The sequence below is a fragment of the Arvicola amphibius genome, chromosome 18 (assembly GCF_903992535.2).
Source record: "Arvicola amphibius chromosome 18, mArvAmp1.2, whole genome shotgun sequence".
In the NCBI taxonomy this organism is placed as follows: domain Eukaryota; kingdom Metazoa; phylum Chordata; class Mammalia; order Rodentia; family Cricetidae; genus Arvicola; species Arvicola amphibius.
Genome location: NC_052064.1, coordinates 7,299,605 through 7,324,016, shown reverse-complemented (window position 1 = coordinate 7,324,016; position 24,412 = coordinate 7,299,605). Strand labels below are relative to the sequence as shown.

The 24,412-nt window shown below is 42.4% G+C and overlaps 1 protein-coding gene across 1 annotated transcript in view; it reads left to right on the top strand.

The window, feature by feature from the left end:
• The first annotated feature begins 299 nt into the window (after window positions 1–299).
• Window positions 300–24,412, top strand: part of Pus7 (pseudouridine synthase 7) — a 37,275-nt gene continuing 13,162 nt past the window's right edge. Inside the window, 13 exon segments of the mRNA XM_038315537.1 lie at window positions 300–727; window positions 1,658–1,707; window positions 1,710–1,741; window positions 1,853–1,954; window positions 5,106–5,163; window positions 5,166–5,203; window positions 5,206–5,254; window positions 10,745–10,842; window positions 10,844–10,857; window positions 12,884–12,961; window positions 17,407–17,535; window positions 18,468–18,593; window positions 24,311–24,372. Of these exon segments, the coding sequence (XP_038171465.1) occupies window positions 327–727; window positions 1,658–1,707; window positions 1,710–1,741; window positions 1,853–1,954; window positions 5,106–5,163; window positions 5,166–5,203; window positions 5,206–5,254; window positions 10,745–10,842; window positions 10,844–10,857; window positions 12,884–12,961; window positions 17,407–17,535; window positions 18,468–18,593; window positions 24,311–24,372 (1,237 nt within the window). The 5' untranslated portion in view covers window positions 300–326.

Sequence of the window (24,412 nt, the reverse complement as noted above, 5' to 3'; positions counted from 1 at the left end):
CAGTGAATGCCACATGCATGTGATTGCCTTAGAAGGCCAGAAGAGAATGTCTAACCTCCTAGAGTTGGACTGGCAGGTGGTTATGAACCACCTGGCATTAGGAACCAGACTTGGGTTCTTTGAAAAATCAGCAAGTCTTAACCATTGAGCCATCTTTCCACACCTCTGAGAATTATTGTAATAAATGATTTTTTAAAGGACCCTCTGAACAAGGTTCATTGTGCTTCTATTTGCCAAAAATCAGCTTCTTTATGGGAGATTGTTAACGTCTACTCTTTTCTCCTCTCTCAAAAGGTTCTCGTCAATGTTTTCTTGGAACCTTAAAGATGGAAGTGACGAACGTGTCCCTGAAGCGTGGGTGCCCTGTTGTGGAAGATAATGATGGTGCGGCCTCGCCGGAGGAAGCAAAGAAACAGAAGGTCTCAGAGCGCTGTCTGACCGACAGTCAGGACGGAGTGGAAGATGAAAGTCTGCACAGCAGCGAGGATGAGCCTGGGCCTCCAGCAGCTGAAAGTGCAAGGAAAGATGAGAATTCCAGCGCTCATGTGCAAGAGGAGGAGGAGGAGGGGGAGGAGGACGAGGAGGAGGAAGGCCTTCCAGAGACAGGGGAAGAGGAGGAGCCCGAGAGCTTTGCAGACATGATGAAGCATGGGCTCACAGAGGTTGACGTAGGCATCACCAAGTTTGTGAGCCCTCATGAGGGCTTCTCGGGGATCTTAAAAGAAAGGTGTGTTTAGTGAGCGTGTTTTAGTTGTGTTGATACTTTTCTTCAGAAAGAAATCAGCTGTATAGTCCATATAGTCTTTCCCTATTTCTTTCTCTTCAGCCCCCAGGATTTACGCATGCTAGCCAAGCTCCTCAGCTACTGAGCCACAGTTCCAGCCCCCAGTTTCCATCTTTCTTTGCTCCCTCTTCCCCCTTTTTCAGTCTTACCCACCTTCTTCTCGTTAATAAAGATCTTTATTTGTTTGTTTTTGAGGCAGTGTCTCTCTAAATAGCCCAGGTAAACTCAGTTGTCTTTAATGTTCAATCCTCAGCCTCTTGAGTGTTAGAAATCTGGGGGTGTTTGCCTTTACACCCAACTTTCCATTTGGTTTTCTAACCCTAAGAATTGTTTATGTTTCTGGTCAGAAAGGGACAGTGTGGGAGAGCTGCCTGCGTGGATGGTCTTGGATTTTGAGCCCTAAACACTGATGAACTTTTACTTTGCATTTGTTAGTATTTTCTTTTTTTTTTTAATTAATGATTTATTTATTATGTATACAACATTCTGCCTCCATGTATGCCCGCACACCAGAGGAAGGTGCCAGGTCTCATTACAGATGGTTGTGAGCCACCATGTGGCTGCTGGGAATTGAACTCAAGATCTCTGGAAGAGCAGCCAGTGCTCTTAACCACTGATCCATCTCTCCAGCCCCTTGTTATTTTCTATATTAGTATAGAAAATACTAGTATTTATAAAACTAGTACTAGTTTTATACTAGTATAAAACTGTACATGTTTCAGTGTTCATTAAAATAAGAGAAAATCGCATGGTATTACTTTTACAATAGAGATTCTCTTTAAATCTCTTGTTTTGAATGAGTAAACTTTGTCCTAAAATTAGTAAAAAGTAAAATATACACTTATTGAGAACTTTGGTTTTCTTTTTTACTAGATACTCTGACTTTGTTGTTCACGAAATTGGAAAAGATGGACGGATCAGCCATTGGATGACTTATCTGTTCCAGTGGATGAGGAGGTAGAAATCTCTCTAGAAAAATCCATCTTTTGTAATCAATAGCTCTTCCTAAAGATCCTAGAAAAGTACTTGCGCTGTCTCTGTGTAACTCACTTGCTTCTGTGGTAAAAGGGACCCTCCTGAGATGCACTTGCTGTTCTGACAGCTGAAGACAGACAGCACTGGAGTGAGCTACAGCTGTTCAAAAATAAAGAAACAAATGTAGCCATTGAGGTAAGCGGAGCAGGAGCAAGGTCTTGGGCTTGTGGATTCCCTCTGGGTGGGTTCATAAGTAACCACAGAAAGAGCTATCTGGGTTTAACAAAGGGTGGCTCATCTCGCTGCTCTCAAAGGACAGCCTACTAGTTTTTTGGTTTTGTTTTGTATAAATCAGGCAAAAAAAAATCAATTTCAGGTAAATATATCAAGAAAAAATTTTGGTTTGTTTTATTCTTGTTGAAGAAACAAGAATAAAAAGGATCTCATGGTCCCAGCCTGGACTTGGATGTTTCCTCTCTCCTATCTCCATCTTGCAATGCTGAGATTACCGTGGTATTCCAGCACACTCAGCTTTTGTTTTTTTGAGGTTTGGTATCTCTTTATAATCTCCTCCTCAACCCCCCATCCCCATCCCCTGATGGGCCTTACATTCTGTCTCAGCATCCACCATTCCTGACTAGCAAGCTGTGTTTTTTCTTAATTCTGTGGCCAAAATGTATCAAAGAGATCCTGTTGTTTAGAACCACAGATGATAGTTACATGGCTGCAAAGGACCATGGTGGTCAGGTGCCTGGCCCTGGCAGGAAACTCTGGCCTTAGGGCTTCTTGATCTGATAGGATTAAGAGGAGAGTCTCAGGAGAAAGAAGGGAGGAGGAAGCCTGTTACTCAACCTGGATCTACTGCTAGCTGAGAAATAGAGAACTTGGATGATAGGTGGAATAGCAAAAGACATTGTTCAACTTTCCTATGGCGGTTCTATCTTTCTAGGTTAGTCCATCTAATGAAATTGTGATGTTAACCAAACATAGGTACTGGGGACAAAGCCAGGGCTTACATACGCTAATCGTGGGCTGTACTACTTAGCTTTATTTTGTTTTGAGACAAGATCTCAAAGTGGACCAGGCTTGACTTGGAACTGAACCTCACTGGATAGTCCAGGATAGCTTCGAGCTTCAGGACCCTCCTGCCTCTCTCTACACTCCTAAAAGCTGGAATTATGGACACCATATACCAGATTTATAAGGTGCTTGAGATAAAACTCTGGACTCTGTGCATAAGCCTAGCATTTTACACCACTGAGGTACACTCCACAACCCCTTTACCACACTGTAATGAACTAAAAAATTTAATTAAAGAGCAATTAAAGGACAGCACAAGCTTCCTGCGTGTGTAATGGTGTTGTGTCTTAGGCCCGTGTGCGTATCCTACATACGGCAAAACTAGCTCTTAGTCTGAAAGCTATGTTGTTGGCGCACAGTTTTAACTTTTATTTTTATTTATTTATTTTGCTTATGTTTATGGTGTGTTGCCTGCATGATATATGCCTATTTGCTACATACGTGCCTGGTGCACAAGGAGGCTAGAAGGGGTTTATCATCTCCTGGAACTGAAGTTACAGGTAGTTGTGAGCTACCATGTTGGTGCTGGGAATCAGAACCAGATCTGGGAAGACATCCAGAATCTCTTTACCTGCTGAGCTATCTCTACAGCCCCCAGTTTTATAACTTTCAAAGGGCATGAATTATGGGCAAGTTACCTTATCTAGTAATAAGAGGAAATACTTTTGCTGTTTTAGCTTAGTGGTGTGGTTTGGTTTTAAATATTATTTATTATATGCGTGTCTTGGTCTACCTACCTGTATGTCTATGTACCACCTGCGTGGCTGGTGCCCAAGGAAGTCAAAAGAAAGTGTCAGATTCCCCTGGAACTGGAATTAGCGATGGTTATAAGCTGTCACTGGTTGCCTGGGAACCCACCCAGGTCCTCTGCAAGAACAGCAAGTTGCTCTTAATCGCTGAGCCATCTCTATAGACTTAGTTTTGTTGCTTTGGTAACCTTCTCATAACCATCATGGAACATACTATGTATGTAGCCCAGCTAGCCTGAACTTCTGATCAGTGTTGGAATTATACATACTATGTATGTAGCCCAGCTAGCCTTGAACTTCTGATCGGTGTTGGAATTATAGGCAGATGCCCTGCCTTGCTAGAACTTGCTAAATTTTGAGTCTAAATATATGTTTGTATATGTTGAACTCTTATTCCAACTTAGGGCTTTCAGGCAATTGCTGATCTTGACTCTGCTGTGAGGAAATCATTTACCTATCGCTATGAGTCATTCTATTTTTTATATCATTTTGTTTTGCTAAGATCTAGGATCTTTCTCCGTGTTGATGTTTTCAACTGTTAGGTCGCAACAACTAAATCAGGCTGTGAAATCAAATTCGTAGGTCTCACAATCAGCACTTTTAATTTTTCTTGCTGTCAGAGGTAAGGAAAGTGGCCCAGTTAATTTAATCCTTATAACTTGTAAAAACCTTCATAGTGCGTGCACATATGGACATCAGAGGAAAATTTTGTGTGGCTCAGTGCCTCAACCCAGTGAGCCATTTTGCCAACCCCACTATCAACATTTTTAGAGAGTGAATTAGAAGATTACCTGTTCACTGAGTATAACATTAATGTGTTTCGTAAAATCTTTTTTTGTTTTTAAAATATGGCATATCCAGCCTTTTGTGATGTTTAATAGAGGTAAAATCTGTTTCTCAGTGTGAAAAACTTCAAAGCTGACAAAAAAGTTGTTTAAATGATAAGTTTAAATGTTCTTTATGTTGATTTTCTTATTGTGTTAGATTTTTTCCCCCATAAAATCATTTAATATAAAATAGAGTTCAGTAGGAGGCAGTTGTGGACTGAGTTGGCAGAAGGATATAACTTCCTGATACACGGAAGGCTTGTCTCTCAAAATTTTGTTCTGTGACTTCCCCCATGCTGTTTTATAGATTACCAAAAGCAGCTTCTGGGGTGATCACAGAGATTATCGGCTTCGTTTCAAACCCAGCTCTTATACCCTGCCGTTATGTAACTTCAAACGCCTCCTGTCACTCTCCCAAGACTCATTCTCATTTCCAACATAATGACACAGTGGGTGGGTTAGCAGGGAGCTCGTGGGGAGTAAAGGAAGAGGTGAGTCTGAGGTGCTTGTGTAGCATCTGCAGATGCACTACCCATAAGCCCTTGGCATCGTCATTGTCAGGCAGCCTGAAAATGTTTTTCTGCAATAATAGTCAAGTATTCTTGTTTAGATGATACAGTGAGCCATGTTTCATGTTATTTTCCTATCTGAATGCCTGTTAGAGTGTTACCTGTCTTCTGTTTTCCATAGGTCATTGAGGACACCAAAGAAAAAAGAACCATCATCCATCAAGCTATTAAATTCTCTCTTCCCCAGGATTGGAGACAAAAACAGAGGATAGAGAAGGGCCAGGAAATACATCGTAGCTTACCATGCAGCTGGCAAAAAGGCTTTGGCAAGTAAGCATGACACTGGCCCGCTTTCTTCGCCTTGTTTAGGGCGAGCTGGAGGGGCAGGACCACCCCCCCACACACACTCCTATGCTTTGCTATTCCACGTCTGTGGGCTGCCTTGCCGTTGTCCAGAGGGTCATGTCACTTCAGAAGGTCAAAAGCCCTTTCAGATGGAGAGCAGCTTCTGCACGCTGTCTGTCTGGTGGAACTTTCAGTCTTGTCTGTGAGTGCAGATTTACAGAAACTACCATGGTGTTTGAGAGATTCCTGAGAGCAGAGCTGATTGCCCATTTAATCAGAAAGTAGGGGGTGGGGGGGGTTGCCTCACTGTATGCTCTTAAAGGAAGAAGCAGCCTTTCAGACGAACAGAAATGCTGGCCTCCCCTCCCATGGGCATATGTCCTGTTTGACTTCCCAAAATGGGTATCTTCACTCACGCACATAAAACATGGGGTTTTAAGAAGTTGACCCTTCATCTGAGTCCTTTTGTTCTCTGTTGTACAGTCAGTGTGAACATATTGTCGGTCCTCTTTGATGTTTAGAGTTCTCATGTGTTCTATACACCATGAGAATTTCTATTTGCTTAGAACCCTAAGATAAATTAGTTATTTCTTGATTTCCTCCCCTACCAGTATCTGGTGCTGTACATCTCAAGTTCTCCCCCTGTTAGCAGTCAGTTACTTCAAAGTACATGTATGCACCACAGACCCGCAGGGTGTTGTCGTAAGAGGCTTGAACCCATCAGGACCTGTCAATATCCCCTAAGTGAATAGAGATAGTGTAGCATATGAATGACGATTGCATGTTTGTAACGATGCTTCCAGGAAAATGAAAGGACTTAAGAAAAAGCCAGGTTGGGCCACCTGAAAAAAAATCAAACCATCAGTGAGAAGCTTTGAGTAATTGGAGGAAAAGGTAGAGACCGAGGATGCTCAGTTATACCAAAAAAAAACAAAGCTGAGCATGGTGTCACGGTGCCAATATGGGAGGCTGAGGCAGGAGGATTACCTGTTAACTGTTTGCTTCTATGTAAAGCAGTATCTCAACATCCCCCTGTCAGCCAGCGATGCAAAGGAGGCCATGCCGGGGGAAGTGATTTCAGTGACTATGTTTCCTGTATTTTCAGTTTTCCCAAGGGCAATATGTCACATTCCAGAGGAAGGACAAAGGTGACTTATCACATACATCATGGGCGTATTGCGTCTTAATTCTCTCATGGGTACAGTTGGGGAGGCTGTAGTTGATCAGCATTTGATCAACAACCACTCTGCCAAGAAGAAAAACCATGTCTTATTCTGCTAGTGTGGTCATGAAGATGCAGGATTGTAGAAAGCAGCCAACTGTGTTTTGACTGATTGCCTCTTGGAATGACCTTGGTTTCTTGGCAGTACTATATTTTGTGCAAGGAGGACATAGCCTTTATAGTTTGGCCTATCTTTTCCCTTATGTAACAGAGCCACATCTTGTTCTGTTTACATCTAGATTTTCTGTGCTTATATCATAGCTACCTTCTTTGTTTGTTTTTGTAGGACAGGGGTCCTTACTATGTAGCTCTGGCTGACTTTGAACTCACTGTATAAGTCTGTCTGGTCTCAAACTCAAGAGATCCACTTGTCTCGCTTCCCAGGTGTTGGAATTAAAGGACTGTGACACCACACCCTGCTTGCTCTTGTTCACACATGTAGATGGACGGCAGAGGGGCCGCTTCCCGCCACCCAGCTAGCTTTACCCAAAATAATTACATGGAAACTGTATTCATTAAACACTGCCTGGCCCATTAGTTCAGCCTCTTATTGGCTAATTCCTATTCTTGCTTTAACCCATATTTAGTAATCTGTGTAGCACCACGAGGTGGTAGCTTACCGGGAAGATCCTAACCTGCATCCATCTCAGAGGGGAGCTATGGCGTCTGCCTGAGGTGTCTGCCTGACTCTGTTCTTTCTTTCTCTCCACAATTTTGTTCTGTCTACTACTACCTACCTAATTTTCTGTCGCTATTAAAGGGCCAAGGTAGTTTCTTATTAACCATTGAAATGTAACATAGCAGATGACCCTCCTCTATCACATGCACGCGCTCCTGTGTGTGTGTGTGTGTGTGTGTGTATTTAATTAAGAATTTTATAAATGAGTCGTGTACACGAAGCGCCTCCTTCCTGTTTCTCTTGACCATCCCTGAGTAATGCAGACTATTTAATCTTTTTTTTTTTTTTTTTGGTTTTTCAAGACAGGGTTTCTCTGTAGCTTTGGAGCCTGTCCTGGAGCTAGCTCTTCTAGACCAGGCTGGCCTTGAACTCACAGAGATCCACCTGCCTCTACCTCCCAAGAGCTGGGATTAAAGGCGTGAATTGAACTCAGGACCTTTGGAAAGAGCAGGCAATGCTCCTAACCACTGAGCCATCTCTCCAGCCCCTGTTTATTTGTTTTTATAAAGTTTTTGGTTATTCAGAATATTTCCAGTGCAAATGATTTACTCTTTTATATTTTATATTGAGCATTCTTAAAAAATATTTTATATTGAGCATTCTTAGTTTGCAGAGGTCATTGAATTCATGTTCCGTGCTTGAGTTTCCTAATAGAAAGTGCATGCTTGTAAACGCAGACTCACTGGTTTGTCCTGGTTTGCTGTAAGGGAAAATAATATTTAGGTTTTTAGAGTCCTTGAGCTGTATTTATTTCTTGCCTTGTACTTACATGTGACTATGCTAAAAACCAGATTGAAAATATAGCCACACTTCATCTTGTGTCAACACTTGATGATTTTCGCTTTTTATTGTGGACGTTCTAAATTCTGTGGCCCAGGATAGAGAATGCAGCTCTGCATATCCATCCATCACCTTCAAAATGACTGACATTCCTTTATTCTGTTTAGTCCATTATAACACCCCCCACACACACACACTTTTTCCTTTTGGGAACACTTAAAATAAATTAACATGGCATGCCATTTTACTCATAAATTCTTCAGTGTCTGTTTACCCAATATGAGAACTAAGATCCCAAACCATTATCACAAGATAATGATCAAAGAATCACAAGGTAAGATCAACAGTACTCCCCTGACGTCTACCCAGCACACGTCAGTCTCCCTGAATTTTCCAGAACTCTTAAACTCCCACAGCGTTGTTCAGACGACAGTAAGTACAGACGGGGCGTTCACTGGACGTGTCTCCACCGATCATCTCGTAAATCTTTAATCTGGTCAACTGGTGACTCTTAGAGAGGTTCTCTCCAATAGTCCATTCAGCAATGTTCAGGTGTTTTGTGAGATTCTTTTGTGGAGGGTGGGGTGGGAGGTTTGTTCCTGGAGCTCTCCCTCTGCTAGCCCAGGCTGGACCTCGGAGCTCACGGTGGCAGGGAGTACTTGGGATTAAAGGCATGCGCAGTCCCCGTTTCCCCCCCATTCCCCTCCACCACCTAATGTGAAAGATTTTTGCAGTTCAGTGCAGGAAGCACCCAAAAGAGGCGCGAAGCAAAGCAGCAATGCATTCTCATCGCAGCAATGCATTCTCATCGCAGCAGTCACAGTGTTTCCAACATGTCCTAACATGTTTGCTGAGAACCATCTGTTGAAGCAGACACGTTCAGTTTTAGTCTTGAATTTGCTGTCTCCCATATGGACACAGCTTAGAGGATGAACTGTCCTTTGTGAAGATGCTGAGTCTGGAAGGCTGTGCCTAGAGGGGAGATTCCTGTTTGTTTACTGTTGTGTCTGAGTGGCTGTTGACTCACCACATAGTACCAAGTGCTGTAGAAGTCTTCAGCATTCCCTTCCCATGCGTTCATTTGCATGTTCACCTCTAAAGCACCTTAACGGGATTATAAATTAAACGTTCCCTCTTGTGCTCTTATGCTGTGTCATTTGGACAGAGGTCAGAACTGCAGCAGGTAAGAGCGATTGGTATTTCGTGTAGACAAGATGAAATACCAATGTCGTCCTAAGTACTGAGTACAGATAACTTTGCTTAAGTGGTAGTGAACTGGAAGGAAAAAAACGAGAAAAAGGTATTTCATTTCATACCCTAAGGGGAACTGTGAGAATGTCACACACACAGAGAACTAAGGAAGATACTTCTAATATTTTCTATACATGGCAGAAAAGACTCACATATTCATCAAGAAAGAAATTGATTTTCTCAGCACGTTTATATTGTGATGGTTTTCTGAAATGGGTTATTGGTTCTTTAGCGTTGCTTGATGGTTTTTTACATTGTAGATGAAGTCATTAACCTGTTATCAAAAAGTGCTTTTGCTTGACAAAGCCAGACAGGTCAGTTACCTTCAGTCCCTGGAAGAAGAAGCATCTGAAGATTCCTAAGTTTGTATGAAAAGACTTTTTTAAAGGACAGTTTTCAAACCGAGAGGATTCTTGCTAGTTGATTATGCAAAATACTTTTCATAGGTTTTCTCTCATGGAGTGCTTATGTCAGTGAAACTAGACGCATTCCTTGAAAACCAGCTCACCTGTTACATAAGACTCATGAACTTTTGCAGTCTCTGCAAACTTATTTTTGGAGCTTATTTTTTTCAGAGGCCTGATTTCTTTACTCTGAGAAGTTTACATCTAAATCTTGTATTGTTTAAAATGTGTTTCCAGATTGTATAATTGGAAATAATTCAATTAAAAGGACAGTTTTAACAATCAGGGTATCCAGGTTATATGATTGTTTATTCTATCCCCAAAGAGCTGGGCAGTCAGGCTACACTGACTCAGTAGGTAGCATTAATGTGGCTTACGTTTTTACATGCACCGACACTATAAGAGTCGGGCTTTAAATGCCAGCTACTCTCTCATGTAGATATCTTTGTAGATATGAACTAAACTTCTGTGCTGGAAATGGCCTTTGGAAAATTTACAAAGTCACTAAAACAAGCCCTTATAAACCCTATCTCCGTCTGTGCTACCATGTGTGACTTCCTAGCCGTGAAGCAAGAATAATAGGGTCTATCGTAAAGGTTTTTCCTCTCGAATGAAGATACAGGGCCCCTTGGTCCTGTTGGGTGCTGACCCAGGAACCCTCAAAGCCCTGTGGGTTCTATGTATCAGCTGGGAGAAGGTGACTGCTGACCCCTGCTCATTTGCCACAACACTTACTCTTCACTACTCGTTGTAAATGTAGACAGATACTGTCAAGTGACTCGTTACACAGAGCTAGTAGTATAGGTTCATACGGCTGGCTATGCTTTATGTCAGGCTACATCTGATTGATGTAGACAGATACTGTCAAGTGACTAGTTACACAGAGCTAGTATGTATAGTTCATACGGGCTGGCTATGCTTTATGTCAGGCTACATCTGATTGATGTAGACAGATACTGTCTAAGTGACTAGTTACAGAAAGCTTAGTATGTATAGTTCATATGGCTGGTTATGCTTTAGTTAGGCTACGTCTGATTGACTACTGAACGGTTCTGTAGCATAAAATGATCTCCACAGAGTTTATTTTTTTAAAAAAAATTATTATGATATATATGACATTTAAATTTTTTGTTTTTAAGATCCAAGAAAACATTCTTGGCCAAAATCTCGGGGAAGCTACTGCCACTTTGTTCTATACAAGGAAAACAAAGACACCATGGATGCCATCAATGTATTGGTCCAAATATTTACGGTTAGTGTCTCCGTCTTCTTACACAAAATCAGTAAAATAGGAATGTGTTCTCTCTTTCGATGCCAGTGGGAAAAGATTAGTAAATACCAAAAGTACTTCCTAATGGGAATGTTTGTGGGAAATAGGTCAATGAACTTTTTATCCCTTTGGTAATAATTCAAGATAAAAAGTTCTGAAGTAAATAATTCACATACAATTAAGAGTTCCTAGTACAGTCTGGGAAAGATAGTATTTGCTCAAAAGGGATGAAAACACAGCAGAGATCACAGGTTTGGAGGCTACGTGAAGTACCGTGATTTTTGTGTGTTTGTGGTTTTCGTAGAATGAAGGGATGGCTCAGCAGTGAAGACCACTGGCTGCTTTTCGTTAGCATCTGGGTTTAATTCCCAGAGCTTACAGCATGGCCTATCACCATCTATACCTCTAGTTCCAAGGAACCTGACACCTTTTTCTGGTCTCCAGGGGCACCAAGCATGCTTGTGGCACACACACAAATGTATGCAAGCAAACTCTCATACCAAAAAAAAAAAAATATTTTTGAAAAGAAATGTCTGTGGATACCACAGCAAATTTGTATTCTATGAAAATTTAACTCGGTTTAAACATGTCTAAACAGGGTATGTGTTTTCAGATGAGCCAAACAAAATAAGCACTAAGTTGCTTAAGTAGCAGAAGTTAGTGATAATTCTTTCTTTCCCAGTTCTGTAGCCGGGAAGTTCCAAGATCAGAATATGTAGTTTATTTTCTTTTGGTTCTTTTTTTTTTTTTTTTTTTTTTTTTTTTTTTTTTCAGACAGGGTCTTTAGCCCTGTCTGTCTGTCCTGGAACTCCCTGTGAAGAGACTATCCGAGAAGCCACATTCTAACCTGGTCATCTCTTTAAAGGCCTTGTTTCCAAATGTTATATTGTGTGATGCTGGGAGTCAAGGCTTCTGCCTAGGAGTTTGAGGAGAACACAGGTCAGCCCTGAATACCACACCTAATTAAATAACATTTTACTTTTTTTTATTAGCTTCCTGAAAAAAGTCTGTGGTTTCTTGTTTCATCTTCAAGAGTGTTGACGGCCCTCCTAAGGATATAGACAGGAGGAAATGGTTCCTCTGGGATGTCCAGTTGGGATTTCTGGGGGTATACAAATATCCCTCTGTAGAATTTTGTATATCTCCATATCAGAACTATCTAGCCAGCCAGGCAGTGGTCTCACACTCCATGGGCACCAGGCATGCACACAGTGCTCAAACATACATGTGAGCAGAACATTCATACACATAAAATAAAGTGATAAATAAATATTTTTTTAAAGTGCTTAAGGAAAATAAGGCTAAAGCAGGCAGTGGTGGTACAGACCTTTAATCCCAGCACTCAGAAGACAGAGGCAGGGGGATCTCTATGAGTTTGAGACCAGCCTGGTCTACAAAGGGAGTTCTAGGACATCCAGGGCTACACAGAGAAATCCTGTCCTGAAACACACACATACACACACACACACACACACACACACACACACACACACACAAACACACACACACACCAGAGAGAGAGAGAGAGAGAGAGAGAGAGAGACAGAGAGAGAGAGAGAGAGAGAGAGAGCTCTATCCAGATCCCAGTTTTAGCATTTGACTTTTTTTTAATACAGAGTTATAGATTATATTTAATGTTTAAAAAAAACTCATTACTGTAACTTCTTAAAAACTGAAGATGTAAAATGTTCGGAGTGCTACATTATATCTCTGGAATATTTTCCCCTTTATTACAGTTTTATGCAACTTAACAAGTTGTTTCTGACTATGGAATGTACAACTTTTATTTTGTTACTGGTTAGCCAAGTCTGAAAGCCAGATCCCTGACAAGAAGGCAGCTGTTGTTGCTTTAATTTGTATGTTTATTTAAATTTTTCTCAATAAAATCTTAACTAAAGTTTCTCCTTATTCTCTTAGTATACTAGTAAGTGTATTTTGAAATAAGTTATTAGAAATGTGCTTTGGTTAACGTATGTAACTTAGGAATGCTTTGATTCTGTCTCACCAGAGTGAAACCAAACATTTTCTCTTATATGGGAACCAAAGACAAAAGGGCGATCACAGTCCAGGAGATTGCTGTCCTCAAGTAAGTAGAGCTTCCCGCCCCCCAGACTGGCTCTGCAGAGGTCCTAGCACTCCCTCCAGAGGCCTCGGGCTTGCTTTACGAAATTGACCACTTTCAACTTTATATGGTATCTCTGCCTTTTAAAAATGTTTTACACATTTTTATTGCGTTTACTTATCTGTTTATTATATTGTGTGCATATGTATACACACCCCATGGCACATTGGTTGAGGTCAAGGACAACTGGAGACAGTAAGTTCTCTGCTACACTGTGGATCCCTTGGACTGGACTCTGGTTGGTAGCAGATGCCTCTTATCTGCTAAGGTCATCTTGCCAGCCCTCCTTTGCTTTTTTGTAAATAGTGTTTTTTCTACTTCAGTTTTTTTTTTTCACCCTGAATCTCTGCTTCCTAATCTTACCAAATATATATTTTCTGAGTAATTTTACAAAGCTGTTGGTGATACAGCCAAAAGAATAGGTGAACTGAGGTTGGAGAGCAACTGGCTTCTCTTCAAGATGACCTGGGTTCAATTCCCAGCACCCACATGGCAGCTCACACTTGTCTATAGCTCTAGTTCTAGGGCACCTGGCATCCTCACACAGATATATGTGCAAGCAAATCACCAGTGGCACATTAAAAAAGAGAAGAAAGATAATAAGTGAACTGTTGCTTTTATCTGCTGCTTTGTCCCACTGAACTTCCCCTTCGGGAAGGGGACCAATGGGGGTTGTCACAGTTTATTTTAGAAAAGAGAAAGCCTTCTATGCCCCCCCACACACCTGAGGGAGGGGAAGCAGCAGCACTGGTATCAGGAGACTGGTTCCAGGTCATCTTGTCTCACGGCATGGCAGCTGTTGCTGGGGCCCCTTGGCAGACCTAGGTTGGCTTAATTTGGGGAAGTTACATACTGCATGCTCAGATAGTCAGTTTAGTCCGGTTTAAGCCAGCAAGGCCTTTTGTGCCTGTGCAAATATCCCCCCCACACACACACAGTACACCTTTCTCTCTTGTTTATTAAATATTACAAAACAGTGAATAATATATTTTATTTGTAACAGACATGCAGATGAAAAAGAAGGTCTCTACTTTTAAAAAAGTTACAGGACAGAAAAATAAGTAGAGCCCTCCTAGAGTGGGATGAGGGATGAACTAGTTATGCCTTAGTCTTGATTACAGACCTGGGACTATGAAGGACAGTCAGGGAAAGTTTGCACAGGTAACGGGATGGGATACTGTGGTCTTAATTTAAATAAAGGCATCTCATCTCTACGCTATGTCCTTTTTCAACAGGGAAAGTCTCTGTTGTCATAACTGGTCCTATTCATCATAAGATAATTACCAGTCTCCCTGATCTCTGTCCTTTCTGTACAACAAGCACATAATAAGTCCCCGCTGTTCATACAGTTGTGAAAATTAAAGCCATTTTCTGACTTGTCAAATATGCCCTAAAGGGGGCAGTATTGCCTCTGGCAGAGAACGAATGGTCTTGATTCTAGAAGGATGAGGTGATTCTTGGGGCATGGGAGGTTGTTATTTCCAAGCCAATAAAATAGTTTATGAAGATATTAGAAGGACTTACAAAACACAACACATTTACTACCTGGTAAGCAGTTTTGTGGACATGTAGCAAGAAATAAAGCTTTCTGTGTACTCATTTCAATGGCTTATATGCTAAAATTGGAGTCATACAGAAGAGCTATCATAGCATCCACACAAGAAAGACAAATTTTCTGGGGTATTTGTTATTTTTTCAGTAAATAGATACTGCAGAAGAACAGTAGGTTATACAAAATCCCTAAGACTCCAAAAGACAAATATTACACCACCACCCCCATATGTGGACTATTGGTTTTAAGTGTATTGGTGTGGGGGTGTCATGGGAGGGGAAGAAAAGACCTCAAGAGGGAAGAGAGAGAAAAGGGATTGAAAAGGAATATGTGTGGTAAAAGGTGGGGATTGTTTCTGAGAATGTGTGGAATCAGCAAGAACTGGGCAGTAGAGAAGGTGGGAAGGATAAATGATAAAACAGCATATATGTAAGAAAATGACATAAGGAAACGCATTCACTTTGTATGCTAAACTTAAAAGGAGAATAAGAGGAAAAGCAAAATAAAAGTAGATTAAGACTGAAGGAAGAAGGAGAGGAAGGAAAGGAGAAAGGGCAAAGGAAGGCAAGGAAAGAGGGTGGCTGGGGGAGGCAGGATCCAGATCCTGACGGACTACATAGTTTATGTTGAGGTCCGAGTTACAACTGGTTGTATTCCAGTCCTCTTCTGTGGCCTAAGGCAGTGGCGTATTGCTGTAGGGCCCCTCTCCATCATGTAATGGGGGTGTGTGTGTCTGTGTGTGAAGGTGTTGCTTTGTTTAGAACTGGGTGAGGATGCTAATTTGAGGATTAAAAATAGACATTTCACCAGCCAGCAGGTGTCAGACTTGATCAGGGTACTGGTCTGCCCTCACAGACGTTCTTTTTTTCATTTTCCTGTTGACTTTCAGGAATGTCAGCAGGCCTTCTAAATGCCGCCCTTTTAAAAGCACTTTGCACTTATCTCGCGGATACAGGCTACACCCTGCGTTTGCTCAATGGATCTGTGTGGTAGGCAGATTGGCCTTTCCCATGAGAACTGGTGAACAAAATAATAAACCCATTCTGCCATACAGAGATTTTAATTACTGCGATCAATGCTGGGATAAGCAGCATTTCTGTCCACTTTCTTGCAACTCCGAATTACTTGGTAATTTCAACAGGATCTCAAACTGTCTTATTCACACTGATTTGTTTCTTTTCCTGCCTGTTCCTGCCAGTCTCCTGTCTGAGCTTGGGCCAATATTTCTCTGGCTTTGTTTTTAAAGGCTTCTGTGTAGCAGGTGTTTGTTGACCCTTATTGCTTAAAAACAAGATTGTCACATATGAATTTACAACCAAAAATACTTGGTCTGCAGTCATTAAAATTGGGGAACAGTACTGTCAATACGCACCTTCACCTTCAAGAGCTAAAAGTAGCTCTGTACTTTTGCCAGATGGATGCAGAAATGACTGTCCGTTGTATCCTGAGGGAAGAGAATATTATTCAGTATTAAAAAAAAAGAGTGAGATACCAGTATATCTTATAGCATAATAAGCCGTAAGAGTGTTGCGCTGTTGGACATGAGTTAATCCAGAAACTGTACCACAAATAATCCAAACAAGCACAGGGTTAGCATAAGAGGTGAGGATGAGTCACAGGAGTCCTTTAGTCAGGAGACAAAGCTAGAGAAAGTGACAATATTTCAGAGACAGGAGCAAAATAGAATCAAGTTCCTGGCTGTCCTGATGACCCTCTGGAGACTGCTTCTAGCTAATGCCAGGAAAGTGTCGCACCCCCTCCCCCCCAATCTCTCTGTCTGTCTGTCTCTCTCTTGAAAAACAGGGTCTCACTATGTAGCCCTGCTGGTCTGGAACTCACTATGTAGATCGGGTTGGTCTCAGACATCTGCTTGCCTCCGCCTCTCAAGTGAGTGTCTGCATGTATGTGTGTTGGGGGAGAGGGGAAGGAATAAAGGTGAGTGCCAAGCCTTGTCCTTCTTTAAAAACATAAAATGGTGCACTTATTTACACATACAAACACACACTTATACTTAATTAAAAGTAAACAAGCCAGGCGATAGTGACGCACACCTTTAATCCCAGCACCCAGGGGGTCAGAGAAAGGGGGATCTGTGCGTTTGAGGCCAGCCTAGTCTACAGAGCAAGTTCCAGGGTAGGCTCCAAAGCTACAGAGAAACCCTGTCTCGAAAAATAATAAATAAAAATAAACAAATATAAAATAAAAAATTAAAAATGAATAAATAAAAATATTTAAAAGAAAGAAAGTGCTGCAGGTCAGGAGAGTTGTACAGATAAAGAAAGACTTTTGGTGTAGTATTTGCTGTTCTATGTAGATTTTCTGCTGAGGATGATAAAGACTTTCTAATGAAACAGTTTAACAGCATGGGAACACTTCTGTAAAATGATAGGAGGATACAGGTTTGTATGATTGTAGCTATGTACATCTTCAATATGTTTCTGAAAGGATGAGGAAATGCAAAAATCTAATGCTTTTTCAAGGCATGAACCAATGGATTTTCCTTCTTCTCGATGTTTTTGTGTTTTCTGAGGTTGTCTTTTGGTTATGAGCTTACAATATATTTTCTTACTGGACCAGTTATGACTAAACCTTTTTTAAATGTTAGAACCCACTCTTTACAGTTCTGTGGGATTGCTGTTTGCTACCATCCCCTTTGTTACCTCCTGCCCACAGAAAGTAGAATCCTCTCCATATCTTATTTCTGTGTTCCCTTTGGTGTTGCAGTCTCTTCGTTATAGTACTGTTACCCATAAGACAAATTCAAGGGGGAAGGAAAAGTACACCTAATTCCTTCTGCATGTGCCCTTGCCCTCTGCAGGATCTCATGATCCTTTCTCTGTTCCTTTTTTCTTTAAAGGATAAGTGCACAAAGACTCGCCCATCTCAATAAATGCGTGATGAACTTTAAGCTGGGGAATTTCAGCTATAAGAAAGCCCCTCTGAAATTGGGAGAGCTTCAAGGAAATCAGTTCACTGTTGTTCTCAGGTAAATACTCAGGGAGGAGGAGACCCGGCTGCCTGGGTCTCCGCGATCTGTCCGTGTGTGTGTTGATAGGGTACAGGATCGCTGGTACAGAGAGAGGGCTGGCTGGGAGAACAAGGACTGTAGAAGTGGGGAACAAATACTGAATAGTGTTTCTCTTGATAAATGGTCCTTGTCCCTCCCTTCAAAGATTCTTACAGCCATCAGAAATACTGTTCTTCACATCCTGTTTCGAAAGATAAAGAGCCTGTGAATTAATCCGTTTGAGGTACCTAGAATGGGCATATTCATAGAAAGATTAGATTACTTTAACAGGGCTAAAGAGAGGTTAACAGAGAGTTATTTGTTAGTATAAGTTACAGTTTGGGATCAGGCATGGTTGCACATGCCTGTAATCTCAGTAGGCAAAGGCAGGAGATCACACGACTCCTTCAGGGTCAATCTGGTTTGGTCTCTGTGGTTTGGTCTTTGTGGTTCTATATAGGCCAGGACCTATATAGAAGGACTTGCAAAATAAATAAGTAAATTTCATTTGTGGGCAGTGAACAATTTTGGTAACTACCTAGGTGGTGCACATGTGCTTCATTTTATAATAATTTGCACTTAAAGCTGATTAAAATGAGATGGGCATTGGTGGTTCATGTCATTTATCCCAGCACTGAGGGTTAAAGGACAGAGGCAGGGGAGTCTTGGTGAGTTCAAGGCCAGTCTGATCTACAACACAAGTTCCAGGACAGAGAGATCCTGTCCTTAAAAAAAAAAAAAAAAAAAAAAAAAACTTGATTAAAATAATAAACCAGCTAATAAACCAGCAAAGTCCTCAGAAGGTTAGAAAAGGTTGCAGAGGTGAGCTATAGAAGCCAGTGTTATGATATGCATTATAAAATGAGATTACTGACCATTTTTTCCCCTCTGGTCAATTTGTGACCCTGCAGGAATATAACAGGAACTGATGAGCAAGTACAGCAAGCCATGCAATCTCTGAAGGAGACCGGTTTCATTAACTATTATGGCATGCAGAGATTTGGGACCACAGCTGTCCCTACGTACCAAGTTGGAAGGTATGTAATTGATTTCTAACTTTTAGCTTTTTATTTCTTGGAGTTTTGTTGTTTTGGTTTTTTTTTTGTTTTGTTTTGTTTTTTTGTTTTTTTAAATGATTTATTTAACTTTATGTTCATTGGTGTGAAGGTGTCAGATCTCGTGGAACTGCATTTTCAGACAGTTGTGAGCTGCCATGTGGGTGCTGGGAATTGAACCCGGGTCCTCTGGAAGAGCAATCAGTGCTCTTAACCGCTGAGCCATCTCTCCAGCCCGTTGTTTTGTTTTTTTGAGACATTGTCTCACTATGTGGCTCTGGCTGTTCTAGAACTGTGTAGAGTAGGTTGGACTTGAGCTTACAGAAAGTGACGTGCCTCTGACTTTTGAGTTCTTTGATGAAAGGTGTGCACCACCATGATCAGCTTTAACATTTATCTAAAAGAAGACTCAAAAGGTTTTCGTTGGTTGAAAAGTTTGTATTTAATTTTGTAATTTCTATCTAAAGGATATTTTTATCTATTCTCACATAACAGAGAAGTAAAGTTTTTGTTAATGGTGTATTGATTATTTCAGGATTCTGTCATGTTTGGACAAATGAACTACTGATCCTTAGGTTCTTTGTAAGATTTATTTTATTTCAGTTAATGCATGCAGCAGTATGTTTTTTTGTTTGTTTGTTTGGTTTTTTTTTTTTTTTTTTTTTTTTGATTTTTCGAGACAGGGTTTCTCTGCAGCTTTAGAGCCTGTGCTGGAGCTAGCTCTTGTAGACCAGGCTGGTCTCGAACTCACAGAGATCCGCCTGCCTCTGCCTCCCAAGTGCTGGGATTAAAGGCGTGCGCCACCACCGCCCGGCTCAGTATGTTTTCTTTAAAAAAAAAAAAAAAAAAAAGGTCTAGAGAGACAGCTCAGTAAATTGCTTGCTACACAAATATAAGGTCCTAGGTTCGGATCCCAGCTATTACTCAAAAGCTGAGTGTGGTGGGACACATCTATAACCCCAGTGTTGGGAAGGTAGAGACAAGCAGATCCCTTATTCTCTCTAGTCAACAAGACTAGCCTACAGCGAGAGAGCCGTGAGGAAGGGACTAGCTTCTGGAGGCACATATCCCTTACTCTCTCTAGCCAGCAAGACTAGCCTACAGAGAGAGAGCTGTGAGGAAGGTTGTTGTGTCCCAGAGCAGTAGCCCGAGTGGTGGTGGCGGGCCATGTGGCGGCAAGCAGCAGGCTCTAGGAGCAGCCAGTCCCAGGCAGAGATGGCTGTTGGTACCCGAGCAGTGGCTGGTCCCAGGCAGGGAGACACATGGCAGGCGGGCAGAAGACAGAGACATGGATAGACATGACTTACAGAGTGAGGTTGAATATTTATTCAGGGGGATATTATGAAGGGGGAAGGGAGAAGGGGAGAGAGGGAGAGGGAGGGAGAGGAGAGGGGGAAGCTGAGAAGTGGGGAGAGAGGGAGAAGCGAAGCTGCCTCTCCGAGAGGGACCAAAACCATAAGAAAGGGACCTAGCTTCTGGAGGCACATATATACAGCACACGCATGCACACAGTTGAAGATGGGACTAAATAGTAAGTTTTACCTACCACTTTTCACTGCCCTTTCAAGGGGTCTTTTTTACTTTGTTTTCCTTTTTTGGTGTTTTTTGTTTTGATTTTTGAAACGGGGTTTCTCTGTGTAGTCCTGTCTGTCCTAGAACTCACCCTGTGTGATGGTAAAAGTAAAATGTCCCTGTTCCCCCGAGGGGCAACAGATCCCAGGCAGGGAGCCACGCGGCAGCTGAGAGACCTCAGTGGGGCAGCCAGTCCCACAAGTGGGTGAGACGCAGACAGATAGGCACGCCATGCAGAGTGAGGTTGGAAATTTATTTAGTGGATTATGAAGGGAAAAGTGGGGGAGGGGAAAAGGGAGAAGTGCGGGGGGGGGGGGGGGGGGGGGGGGGGGGGAATGGAGTGGAGGAGGAGAGGAGCCACAGCAGCAGGGACTCAGGCTGGAAACAAGATCTTCTTGCCTCAGCAGGCTGGGGGGGGGGGGGGGGGGTGAGTGGGCCGGGCTTGTCTCTTAAAGGGACAGGACAGACCATTACAACTCTGTATACCAGACTGACCTCAGACTCAGAAATCAGCCTGACTCTGCCTCCTGAGCGCCACGAATAAAGGCGTGTGCCACCACACCTGGGTTCTCTTTTACTTTTCAGCAGGTAAGTGGCCAAGTGTAAAAAGTCAGGTAACATAGGCCCAGAGTACCCCAGACCCATGGCATGCTCTCCAGAGTAAACTAGAGTAGAAATCTCATCAATAAATACTACTTGGTTTCATAAACACATTGTGAGAATCCTGCTGTCCAGCAGAGACTGCTCCATAAAGTAACTCTTCAGGCAGGATTTAGAGTGATACGGGCTACAAACCGAAGGCTCTCTGAGAACATTTGTTCTTCATTCTGTTTCAGCATCTCGTTTTTCAGTATCAAGTTGTCTCTGCTTATATGATTTTTACAAGGGCCAAGGGATCGGTCTGCTGTGCAGCAGCTCCTCTTCCTCTCGGGCAGTGTTGTAAAGTGAGGCTTGAGTTCTGAGCCTCAGACTGCTCCCCTGTGAAGTAGAAATAATGCCAACTCCACAGAAGGCTAGGAACGAAGATGGTGTTTATGCGGCACCTATTTCTAGGCTTAAAATGTGCTAAGTCATTAATAAATAGAAATCTTGGGGCTGGAGAGATGGCTCAGAGGTTAAGAGCATTGCCTGTTCTTCCAAAGGTCCTGAGTTCAATTCCACACGGTGGCTCACAACCATCTGTAATGGGGTCTGGTGCCCTCTTCTGGCCTGCAGGCATACACACAGACAGAATATTGTATACATAATAAATAAATAGAAATCTTTCTAAATGAAGGCCAGGCAGGCCCAGTGGCGTCCAGGACAGCTACCTGGACAGCCTGGACAGCGTGGACAGCATGGAATGTTCTATCTGCTGATTCAGAACAAGAGCAGCAAGAAGGAAGCTTAAGACTAGAATGTGGCTCAGAGTCATGTGCCACCTTTTGGGTGACTTCTACATTCCAGGTTAGGGGCGTGAGGATTAGAAATGTTAGGTAGAAAGACCAAAGATACAGAAGAAACAGAGACACAGGATAGTAACAGTTCGGCATATCCTGAACGCTGAATTTTCTCCCACATTTATCTTCCATATACTTTTATACCCCACCCAGTACAAAAAGGTGGGGGAGCAAAAGACTTCTCTAACATGACACAAAGGACAAGCAGGACAGTTACTTGTTTCAATACCTGGGACATGAAGCCATTATTTCTTGAGAAAAGTATTTGATGTTTGGGACAGTGAACACACCCTAGACCAAGTATCCTGAAGGCAGCCACTCCCTAAGTCAAACCTCCTATTTCAAAAGAAGGAGCAGAAGTATTCTGGACTTCTCTGGCCTTTGATCAGGGTGGAATGGATCTGTCTCTATGGACTATCTTAAGGTCCAAAACACCAAGTAACCACACCCTAGGTCAGGATAGCTTGTCTTGTAGCCTACCTGTTAGCAACAACTTTGAGCCGGGCCAGCCAGGTGGTGGTGGTGCAGGCCTTTAATCCCGGCACTCGGGAGGCAGAGGCAGGTGAATCTCTGTATGTTTGAGGACAGCCTGGTCTAGAAAAGCTAGTTCCAGGACAGGCTTGGACAGGCTCCAAAGCTACAAAGAAACCCTGTCTCAAAAAAACCACCAAAAAAACAAAAACAAAACTTTGAAAGAGCAAAAATAAGCTCAAACTCTCTGACATTCACACAGGTGGAATAGGCTCACAGTTTTGGGTTCCCACAGCTCAGCTAATAGAGCTCGTCTTCCACACACGAAGCCCTAGACCAGACAGATCACCAGCACTGAGTGATGGAGGAGAGTTATCTGTCTATGTTACTTTTATTGGTTAATTAATAAAGAAAACTGCCAGCCGGGCGGTGGTGGCGCACGCCTTTAATCCCAGCACTCGGGAGGCAGAGACAGGCGGATCTCTGAGTTCGAGACCAGCCTGGTCTACAAGAGCTAGCTCCAGGATAGGCTCTAAAGCTGCAGAGAAACCCTATCTCGAAAAACCAAAAAAAAAAGAAAAAAGAAAAAAAAAAAAAAGAAAACTGCGTTGGCCCTTTAAGAGACAGAAAATTAGGTAGGCAGAGTAGACAGAACAGAATTGTGGGAACAAGGAAGTAGAGTTGGGGAGACGCTTCAGGCAGTCGCCATAGTGAGTCACCATGATTCTCCTCTCTGAGATGGACGCAGGCTAAGATCTCTCCTGGTAAGCCACACCTCGTGGTGCTACACGGATTACTAAATATGGGTTAAAGGAAGATGTGAGAATTAACCAATAAGAGGCTACAGATAATGGGCCAGGCAGTGTTTAAAAGAATACAGTTTCCGTGTAATTATTTCGGGTATAAAGCTAGCCGGCGGCCGGGTGGCGGGACGCAGCCCCGCCGCTTCCTTCTACAACTGAGGAAGGAAAAGCCACTAGAGTAACTAATAGAAAATACAGATAAACATACTACAGATGCCGATTGTTGTAGCACAGATAATGTAAGGAAGGGTTGTATCAGCCTATGCATTCTTAGGTAAAGCAGAAGCATAGCCATATGACCCTATAGTTTTGTATCCCAAAGAAAATCAGTACAAGTAATTGCGTAGTAAAATGCTGTTAGATTTACCCAGAAACAGAAGTTGTATAATGTGCCCAATTTAGTTCCAAACAATTTATATTCACAGCATCAGACTCTTTTCTACCTTCATAGAACTTACAGTATCACCATAGGATTTCCTGAGGGGAAATGCCAAGTCTCAGCATATAATCAAACAGAAGATGAATCCAGACTATAGAAAGACAATAAATGAAAAACTCTTCCATCCATAGCAAAAGGACAACTGGAGCTTTTTTAAATGTTTTTTCTTGGCATGTATTAATTACATACTCCAGTTGGTTTCATTATTTTCGTGTGTATACCTATTCATTCATATTCTCCCCACACACACCCTCTTCCTCCCTCCCTCCTCTAATCACCTGCTCCTTCCCAGCTTTCTCCACATTTACTTATGTGTATCCCAACTGTGTCCCATTGAGCTTCATTAGAGTCGTTTACAGAAGCACGGGCAGTTCGTCATTGAATGTCCCTGACCCCATTCCGTTCTGTGACGGGATTGACAGGACCAGTTTTCTGGGAACCATGTGTGAGAAGTCACAGCTGCTGTGTGTTCAGGCGTGCGACAGTCATCTCACGCTCAGACGTCAGCTCTCTCCTCAGCCCTGCCTCCCGCTTCACCGGTGTTCTTCCCACTCCTCTTTGCTCCCTGCTCTTTGGAGGAGGTGAAATAGTTGTCCCGTGTATGACTGGGCATTCACATACTGAATCCAGGTCTTCTGCAGAGTTTGTCCTGTGTGGGTTTGTGCGTGCTGAATATAGGGCACAGAGGCCAGAAGAGGGCAGCAGATCCACTGGAGTCCAGGCAGCTGTGGGCTGCTGGATGTGGGTGCTGGGAACCAGACTCAAGCCCCTGCAAGAGCAGCGAGCACTCTTGATAAGTAAGCCCTCCTTCCAGCCCCAGAGAAGCCTTTTGTGGTAGACGATGGTCACTAAAGTCCGTGTCATAATTTTCCTACATGCTTTTAAATTGAATAAGCTAATAAGTGTTTCTTAACAATTGAGCATTTAAAGCTTATCTTATGCAAAGATAAGCCAGTAAATCCTGTTTAATTCTAGAGCTATTCTACAGAATGCCTGGACAGAAGTCATGGATTTAATACTGAAACCCCGTTCTGGAGGTGAGAAAAAGATTTGTGTTGAAATAAAATGCATAAAATG